Raw genomic sequence first — 10,033 nt, forward strand, 5'->3', positions numbered from 1 at the left:
GGTGGTTTAAAGTGAGAAAGGTGATCTGGGTGACTTACCCCCTGCACTTCAACTGCTGGGCCGGGAGAACATGCGGCTTTCTCTCTAGGGCCTCCGGGGCAATGAGGAGGGTCACAGGGGGTTTCCTGGCCCTACTCTTTGGGGCCTCCGGGGCAATGAGGAGGGCCACAGGGGGTGTCCTGGCCCTAGTCTTTGGGGCCTCCGGGGCAATGAGGAGGGCCACAGGGGGTGTCCTGGCCCTACTCTTTGGGGCCTCCGGGGCAACGAGGAGGGCCACGGGGGCTGACCTGGCCCTCTTTTTACGGCCCCTTGATGGGGTCCGGTTCTCCTCCACGAGTTGGACCATTAACCTGTACAAACACAGTTTGGAGGTGAGTGTAAGTAAACCCAGCACTCAAGTTGATGCTAAAAGAATGTGATGTGGGACTGGATGCAGTGTGGGGTTAGTCTGGTCTGTGGGGCTGCAGCTGGATCTTACGTTGTTTCTATATGACATTTACGAGTGTATATAAGCTCATAAAGGTGTGATATGGGAACAAAGACTGCAGCTGGATCTTATAGTGAATCTATATGATGTTTCTGTCTGTGGTGTGACAGTAGCTATGACAACATGAGGAACAGCAGTATGGAGTGGTGAGGCAGCATTAGGGAAGTTAGTGAGGGCACATATGTGTGTCGTGTCCTGAATCAGCACTCACTGGTCCAGGGGGTCACAGCCTTTTGGGGTGTCCGGGCTGGGGACCTCCTCTCCTTGGGGTGCCCCGGGAGATGGGGTTTCTGGGGAGGCCGGGGTGACCAGTGTGGAGGACTCAAGGGTAGCTAGGGTGACTAGAGGGCCTGGGGTGTCCAGACAGGGAACCTCCTTTACTGTGCCGGAGATCTGGTGAAATGGAAAAACACTCCTTGCTGAGTTTGGCTTTTAACCTATAAGTGTCTACATTCCACAAACAAATATAAGTTCATGTAAGTTTAATTGACTAACAGTAAATGTCTAACAGTCTTATGTGTCACACAAAATAGTTGAGCCAAACTTTGATTATAAACTGCTAATTAGATGCTAATTAGATGACTGTAACTAAAGTGAAGATTGCTCCTGCAGATGCAGGTGTAATAGAAGGAAAGTCCATCTATGTTGCCATGGTTACCTGAGGGACGTCCCCTGACACAGGGCTTGGCTCCAGGCTGTCCAGAATAAAGGAAGACATGAGAACTTTAGTCAGCATACACACACACACAGCAACATGCATACAGACACACGCTCAGAATCCCACAGAATCAGATTCACTCGCACTGGTGTACTCTTACATCGCAGGTATACCAGCATCCCCAGTCTTGTTTTTTCTAAATAATCTCCTCAGCCAGTGACGAGGCCTCCTGTGTGAGAGATTAGAGAGATGAGAGGACTAACAAGACTTTTGGTTAACCTCAATTCAATGTTATTCATAATATTATTCATATTCATATTATTATTAGTTTTGTTTTACATAGTACCATTAACATCCACTTCACCAATACATAAACACACACACACACACACACACACAACAGTTTACCTCTCCAAGCATTGCTCTGCCTGGACTTTCTTCCTCTGGTTAAAAAGGATTGACATATCAGCATTAATTTACTTAATAGAATTAAAAACCAATGATTTGATACAAAGGTCATCATTATTATTATTGCTATTATTAGCCTATTATTATTACTGTTGTTTTCTTTTACCTTCCTCAGAGGAATACAAGGACAGCAAAGCATCTTTATACACTGTAGTGGTCACCTCAATCACAAATCCAATTATGAATCGATGTCAAATTCCAGACCATTTTATACTCGCGCTATGGCAAATGTATGACACGGCAATCAGTCTTTGTGACGTAATGACAACACATAGGCAAACTCCAGTCAAAGACCTACCGTGGGCATTCTGAACCGAATTAATATTCTCCAAGGATATCGTTCCCCATAATTACAATGTAGACTGAAGGCAGAAAGTCTTTGCCTCCCTTATACTTGTACATGCAAAACAATCCATGACTTTCTCAATGTTATTAAAATAACTTAACAATGTATATATAATGTCAGCGTATGTTTTGGTACACTGTAGCGGTCACATAACCTTGGCCCTACTACAAAATATATTTCCACCAACATGATCATATGAGTCACTATGAAGATTTACTTTAACTAGGGTTTTCGCCCTTAAAGACTGGTCACTGAAGCCGTGTATCAACCAGATATTATAATATAATCTGACAGATCAAGTGAAATAACATGTGTTTATTTTACTTGAAATAGTAGCGAAAACAATTCCCTTAGGTTTCGACTGGATGAAGATATAAAAACAAAAATGTCAGATGTTAAGTAGCTAGCTACTCTAATGGAATTAATTTGTACATTGCAAAATAGTCGATCACCGTATTAGTTAGATAGCCTACGTTTATCAATATAAAACCGTATCATTAAGTTACAACACAAGGTTAAATCAATAGGCCTACATCATCTCAATCAGTTCAAAACGCATTTCGATATACACATATGTTAACAACCTACAAAGAAATCCAGGAAGTAATCATTTCACCAAAACGATCGTGGTGTGTTCACATCTAGTTTAGTCATCCCAATTTGTTTTTTTTAGCAATTGATACCGTGTTTTTGAGCTTTTACAGACATGTTATCTGGGGATTGATAACATTTTTCTTCCAAAGCCTTTGTCTAATATAGCTATTAGCCGTCCTAACATTCAAACGCCCTGTTTATTAACCTTACACAATGCCTATGCATAACCACTGGTAATGAACAGTTAATATGTCATAGGATAATGACATTAGGTTTTAACTGACACTGTCGCAATGGCTATGCTTCACACATGACACTGTTTACTTACCTTAAAGTCCGGCTGCTATATGGCAGGAAAGCGACTGAGGCAGATGTGTCTCTCCACCCATAATATCCAACTCAGTGCCATAAACTGCTACTTAGGCCTACTTGCCAGGTTTATCCATACTTACATCACACCATTTATTTGAAAAATAACAAAACATAAAATATACCGTAAAGATGGTTACAAGATAACAACACTATCTATAATTGCTATTCTGTTGTATTCTGCTGTTAGCTACATTAGCCACCAGGAGGAATTTAACTTTACCTGTCTCGCATTTTTTTCCATCGTGCCTTGCACTCTACTACCGTCAAGCCGATGCTCTCTGAAATCTCCCCCATGAATTAAGTGACACTTGGTCATCTTTATAAAACGGCAGAGAGGCATTTTAGAGGTGGGGATATTTCCTCACTTGCTCCGCCAATCTTTCCTCTATTCCCTCCATTACAAACAGCTGTTGGAAAAAAGCTGTTGAAGCGCTCGCCGGAAAATTCAAACAACGAAGTCAACGATGCGTGCTGTCTATATAGCCAATCACACGTGCTCGACACTATGTGACGACATCAGCGCCAGTAGAAATTTCTCCAGGTAGCCGACACTTCAAAGCGACGGTTAAAAGTGTCGACCATGACGTAATTTCTGTTGGCTACCATTTTAAAAGTGTTGGCGACATAAGTATAAATTGGGCTTTACCTTGACATGTGGTCGTGCGTGTTCAGTTGAAGTTAACAATTCAATTAACTTTCCAGCAAACACAGATTGTCCAAAGCAAATATATGCTGTGAAGGCAATTTAAAGTCGTTGGGGCAGAGCAACTCAGATACTGGTGGGAAAAAGTAACTGTTGCTGCAGTGTTAAATGAAATGTTCGACATGGTTTTGACCAATGAATGTCTTTCGAACACTACATACACCAATAGCCATTGAACAAGCAATATTGAATTAAATCACATCTCTTCCATGATGATGACGGATTTGTACACAATTTGGTTAGCTGACAATTGGATTTACTGGTTTGCGTGCCATGTCTGGACTCAAGGGGTCCCGAAACTCTGCAAGGTAGAGTGGCTTGGTCCGAGAGGTATGAGCTGGGACCAGCTGCTACCCTTCATCCGCGACAGATTCTGCTCAACAACATTGGCACCAAGGGCACAGAGCTCATCAGCAGGATCAGAGATGATCTTGCGCTGGTGATTTCTCTGTTCCCAGGGGCCCATGTCATTTTTTACAACATCTGCGAACGCAGAGTGTGGATGAGGGGAACCTATGACGCCCCGGGCCGCCTCAATAAGACCAGGCGGTACATTAATAAAGCGTGAGGCATGATAACCTCCGCCGCTCTATGCCTGTTTTCTGGAGGGACGGAGTCTATCTAAACTCGGCTGGAAACACTGTGCTCATGACAAACATTGGCCATCTCACAAAGGCCCAATGACCAAATGAACAGCCTGCACGGCTGTGTGTGTGCGTGTGTATGAAGGTGCTAGTGTGAGCTCACTCACTGTAACTGATTTGCAAGCGTAAACTAACTTTATTGGTCCTTTATGCAAAGGGTGAGAAAATTCAAACTGTAAAGGTGATAAATCTGTTGTAAAGCTCTGACTTTTTTCCAGAAATGATACTTGGATGCCTCCACTGGTGGTCTGTTTGGCTTTCCTGTTGTTGCTGATGGTGATTCTGGCCACACAGAAACTATGGAGACATTACAGTGAGCACTGCCCCTCTGATTTCTTTTAGAGAAGGAAATAGACTCTGGCTTTATGTCAACTGCTTTATTAAAGTCATGTGATGATATTTCTTAAGGCAGCAGTACGCACTGATAAAAGCTTGCTAACACGCTAATGGGTGTCTTTTGAAATATCGTTGTCGTGTTGTGAAATTTTGTCGAGTGGTCCATCTCGGACCACAGAACTACATAGTAGCTACATAGCCAGGACTGCTAGTGGGAACAACAGGTGTGTTTCGCTGTCCTGCACATGACCGGGGACGGCCCAGTGTTCCGAAAGCCCGATATTTCGAAATCTCAATATTCCGAAAAATAGTCCTCCTGGCGAAATTTAGAAATATTTTAAGTGGCACAAAACACACAGCATTTACTTTGCGCAGCAGAGCGGAGACGCTCACCGGGCTATCACGCATATAACTTTTCCAATATTTGTTAACTTAGCCTACTCTGGTTTTTAATATGGGGTACCACTCATGCGAAGGAAATCACCGGCAGATTGTCGCAGGACATTATGCAGATCTTTTCAAGCACTGGCAAAGCACTGCGTTGGCGTTGCGTTGGCAATCACAAAATTATTTTTGTAGGCTATCATCGCGATGCAAATGCCATGTGTGTATAATAATATTCTGAATTAAAGTTCATACTTGCGTTTATGATTGTGTGATTCATTGGGATGTGCATGTGGGCTATAGTGGTTCACGTTGCTGTGCTCACAATTTCGAAACAGCGGGCTGTCGGAATAATGGGCTTTCGGAACATTGCCATGGAACCACATGACCACGTACCGTCAAAATTAACTTGAAGATGATACGAAAACTAGTTGCCTATAAAAACATACCTAAAAAATTGTCAAATTCCTGCATATTGTTGCTTTAATGCTCTATATCAGGGGTTTTTCAACCAGGGGTCCGTGGCCCCCTGGTGGTCCGCGACGGCATTGCAGGGGGTCCGCGACATGAGCTGTTGATCAGTTCACCATTGACTTTTTTTATTTTTTATAAATATACCTGGGCCCGTCGACATATTTATGTCTGAATAGCCAAGTCGCATTGCCCAAAATACTGATGTAGACCCATATTCAGCGAAGAAACTACACTGGCAAGTACTATAGGCAGAATATGTGTGCGGGGAGAGGGGGCGTGGCGGCGGTTACAAACATGAAAAAGAAGGGTACGGGACTGTAAAATGTTTTGGGAATCACTGGCACATCAGTGGGCCGCGGATTACTTTCTGGTCAGAATGGTGGTCCCTTGGACAAAACCAGTTGAAAACCCCTGCTCTATATCACTGATGCTCTTTTCCCTTTCTCCTTGTGTACTAATTATCAGAGATGAACCGAACAGCCAAAGAAACCGAGGAGCTGGAGTCAAGCCTTGAGGTTAGTGTGATGTTACGTTCTGGTGTTGTGTGCTGCAGTGGTCCGTGTATTTTGTTCGGTGTTCTTTGTTTTCTGTGACACTGCTGTTCCCTACAGGTCTGTCCGGTGAGAGAGGCAGACTGGAAGAATATCAGCATCGTCTTCCTGAACACCTCCACACAACAGCTACAGGTGCTGGGAAAGGACAAATACAACTTCTGAACACAGCGCACAGGTCTTTGCTCAGAGAGCACCAGTTCAGGCCGAAATGCTGCAACCCCCCCCCCCAAAACATAGCCACAGAGTTAAGATCAAGATATTTATGAGATTGATGCCAAATAACTAAATAGTTGCTTAGATGAAACACAGAACCTTTTACCATAGACTAAAAGTAGAGACTGACTACATGAAGATCTGTTTGGTTTATTTTGAATTTATCCTGTTGAGTTGACGTTGTCTAGCTATGATGTTAAAACGTGGACACTTAGCTAAATGTTCACGGCAGATTACGTGTTGAACGAAATTAATAGTAATTTAAACCAGTCCACCAAACCTTTATCCACTTTCTCCTCACTAGGTGTCAATGATGCCACAGAATCTCTCTGCTTCACTCTGAGCTCATGCTTGGACAGTTTGTGTCCACTTTCAACCAGACCTGCTCGATCTACCCTGTCTCATTCGTGGCTGAGTGATACCCTTCGAACGCAGCGCTCCAATCTCAGAGCGGCTGAAAGAAAGTGGCACAAATCTGCAGCACTGGACGATTTTGCAAGCTACCAGACACTGCTGGCGCAGTGACTCAACGGTGCAACTGACGCTCGGAAACTATTCTCCACCTTCAAAACTCTGCTCTACCCTCCTCCTCCTCCACCAGCTACTAACCTCACTGCTGATAACTTTGCTTCCTTTTTCACAGAGAAAGTGGCAGCCATCAGGAAACAGTTTGACAACTGTCTCCCCCCCCTAAGGGCGCAACCGTCAATGGCTCATCATTTCCTTCTTTCATCCCTCTCAGCGAGAGTGAGGTCTCCAAAATCCTAACAGGTAGCCGTCCAACTACATGCCCGCTGGACCCAATCCCATCCAACATCCTTCAAGCCATATCGCCTGCCGTCTTACCGGCAATATCACAGGTGATTAATGCTTCATTTAATTCTGGAACATTTCCTTCTTCATTCAAAGTGGCTCAGGTAACACCGCTGCTCAAGAAGCCGTCTCTCGATCCCACAGGTGGAAAACTATCGACCGGTCTCACTTCTCACGCTCCTATCAAAAACCATTGAGAGGGCAGCTTCCAAACAGGTCACAGAGTTCCTATCAAGGAACAATCTCCTCGATCCAAACCAGTCTGGATTCAAAAGCGGGCACTCCACCAAAACAGCCCTGTTATCTCTGACAGAGGCCTTGAAAACAGCTAGAGCAGCAGCTCAATCCTCAAGCTCTCGTCCTGCTTTGACTTATCAGCTGCGTTTGATACAGTCAACCACCGCATCCTTCTGTCCATACTGTCAAGTATGGGCATTTCTGGCAAGGCGCACTCCTGGTTTGAATCATACCTCACTGGCGCTCGTTTCAATGTGTCATTGCAAGGTCAGCTGTCTTGTACCGCCTCAACCACAGGGTGCCCCAAGGCTCGGTGATGGACCACTTCTCTTTGCATTTACACCCCCTCGCTGGGCCCTATCATCCGCCTCGCATGGTTTTCCTATCATTTGCTATGCCGATGATACTCAACTGTTTCTTTCTTTCCCTCCTGAGGACACCACAGTCTCGGCGCGGATCTTGGACTGTCTTGCTGCTATATCCACATGGATGAAAAATCACCACCTTCAGCTGAACCTGGCCAAAACGGAACTGATGGTCTTTCCAGCTAAACAGGCCATCCACCACAACATCAGCATCAATATTGACTCCTTATCTCTTGTTCCATCCAAACAGCAAGAAACCTCGGCCAAGAAACCATTATTGATGACCAACTGACTTTCACGGACCACATTGCCTCTGTCTCTAGGTCCTGCCACTTTGCGCTATTCAACATCCGCAAAATCAGGCCGTACCTAACCCAGTATGCCACCCAGCTGCTGGTGCAAACCTTGGTGAGTTCCTGCCTTGATTACTGCAACGCCCTCCTAACGGGCCTGCCGGCTTGCGTGGTGAAACCACTACGAATGATCCAGAACGCGGCGGCACGTCTGGTGTTCAACCAACCGAAAAGGGCACACGTCACGCCGCTACTCATTGACCTCCACTGGCTGCCTGTAGCTGCTCGCATTAAGTTCAAGTCACTTATGCTTGCCTACAGAGTGCTTGATGGTTCTGCTCCCACCTACCTAAATGCTCTTGTAAGGGCAAATGTTACACCCAGGATGCTGCGCTCTTCTAGTGATCGTCGTTTGGCACTGCCGTCTGTGCAAGTACGGCAGTCCAGACTATTCTCATTTGTAGTTCCACGTTGGTGGAATGAACTACCTAGCACTACCAGAGCAGGGGCGTCCCTCTCTACCTTTAAGAAGCTTTTGAAGACCCAACTCTTCAGAGAGCACTTCCTGTCCTAACTGGCACTTCGACTAGTGCGTAACTTGCAATTACAGCAGTTACATTTCTGCACTTCTTTTTCTTTTTTATTTCATTTTGTTATATTTCTTATGTAAAGTAGTATTTATTGTTACACCAGGTTATATTGCTCGTAGCTTGACTATTCTCTCCCTTGTGCGTCGCTTTGGACAAAAGCGTGTGCTAAATGACTAAATGTAAATGTAAATGTAAATGTAAATGTAGCTCACACAGGAGCGTGGTAGGACGGGACATTGTGATCACACAGATTTTTTCCCTCTCCCTTTTGATATTGACATCAGCTCGAGCTTTCTTTTTTTAATGAGATCTCACGTTAAAGACATTACATTTTCTTCTGGTGTTGGATCCAACATTGATTATTTGTATATTTCATGTGTATTGTATTGAAACGTTGTTCTTGATTATCTGCATTGAATAACATATGCCACCTGTTTTATTAGTGGTAGTTAAGATTCATTGATATTTCATATTATAATCCACACAATTATTTGGTGGTATTTAGGGTTTACATTAGTATTTCATATATAAGCCATAAATTCAATTGATGGTGATTTAAGATTACTATTGCCATTTCACACATTGACACTACAGCACTACATTACATATTTTAGACAGTTACTATACCACACTGAATGTTCTAGATAATTGAATTTAACATTTAAACTTGAGAAACACAAAATATCCTCATTAGCATCCCCCCCAGACTACTTAATGAACTTCCAAATTCAAACTTATAGTTAAATATAACACACACACACCTTTATTATTTTTTTACATTCATCCTTAAATGACATATGATATATTGATACTTTTATAAATATAACTTCAACTTTTGAAACATGATCTGATTGGTTTGCTGTTATTGTGGGTTTGGGTGGATATCTTGATGTAATTAAGCACTACTGCAGTCCTATACAAACCTAGAGATAAGATACCACTGAGTGGTACCTAGTGACAGATATTGTAGAGTTTTGTTGATATTAGTGTCTACCCAAAGTCTCTCTGTAGACACAGGGTTACACAAGCTTTTATCAGTGCGTACTGCTGCCTTAAGAAATATCATCACATGACTTTAGTAAAGCAGTTGACATAAAGCCAGAGTCTATTTCCTTCTCTAAAAGAAATCAGAGGGGCAGTGCTCACTGTAATGTTTCCATAGTTTCTGTGTGGCCAGAATCAACATCAGCAAGAACAGGAAAGCCAAACAGACCACCAGTGGAGGCATCCAAGTATCATTTCTGGAAAAAAGTCAGAGCTTTACAACAGATTTATCACCTTTTACAGTTTGCATTTTCTCACCCTTTGCATAAAGGACCAATAAAGTTAGTTTATGCTTGCAAATCAGTTACAGTTGGCTCACACTAGCACCTTCATACACACGCACGCACACACACAGCCGTGCAGGCTGTTAATTTGGTCATTTGGCCTTTGTGAGAAGGCCAATGTTTGTCATGAGCACAGTGTTTCCAGCCGAGTTTAGATAGACTCCTTCCCCCGGT

General features: G+C 43.5%; 1 protein-coding gene across 2 annotated transcripts in view; it reads right to left on the reverse strand.

The window, feature by feature from the left end:
• The window catches only part of LOC116224192 (ubiquitin carboxyl-terminal hydrolase 37-like), a 4,297-nt gene extending 2,496 nt beyond the window's left edge, over positions 1-1,801 (reverse strand). For both annotated transcript variants that reach the window (XM_031583367.2, XM_042710067.1), the window contains exons 1-6: positions 1,720-1,801; positions 1,554-1,588; positions 1,306-1,374; positions 1,146-1,182; positions 699-880; positions 39-350 (exon numbers count right to left, since the gene is read on the reverse strand). In XM_031583367.2, coding sequence (XP_031439227.2) covers positions 39-350; positions 699-880; positions 1,146-1,182; positions 1,306-1,374; positions 1,554-1,588; positions 1,720-1,752 — 668 coding nt within the window. In that variant the 5' untranslated portion in view covers positions 1,753-1,801. The remainder of the gene's footprint in view (positions 1-38; positions 351-698; positions 881-1,145; positions 1,183-1,305; positions 1,375-1,553; positions 1,589-1,719) is intronic.
• Between the last annotated feature and the right edge of the window lie 8,232 nt (positions 1,802-10,033).

Source organism: Clupea harengus, chromosome 16, assembly GCF_900700415.2.
Source record: "Clupea harengus chromosome 16, Ch_v2.0.2, whole genome shotgun sequence".
NCBI classification, from domain to species: Eukaryota; Metazoa; Chordata; class Actinopteri; order Clupeiformes; family Clupeidae; genus Clupea; species Clupea harengus.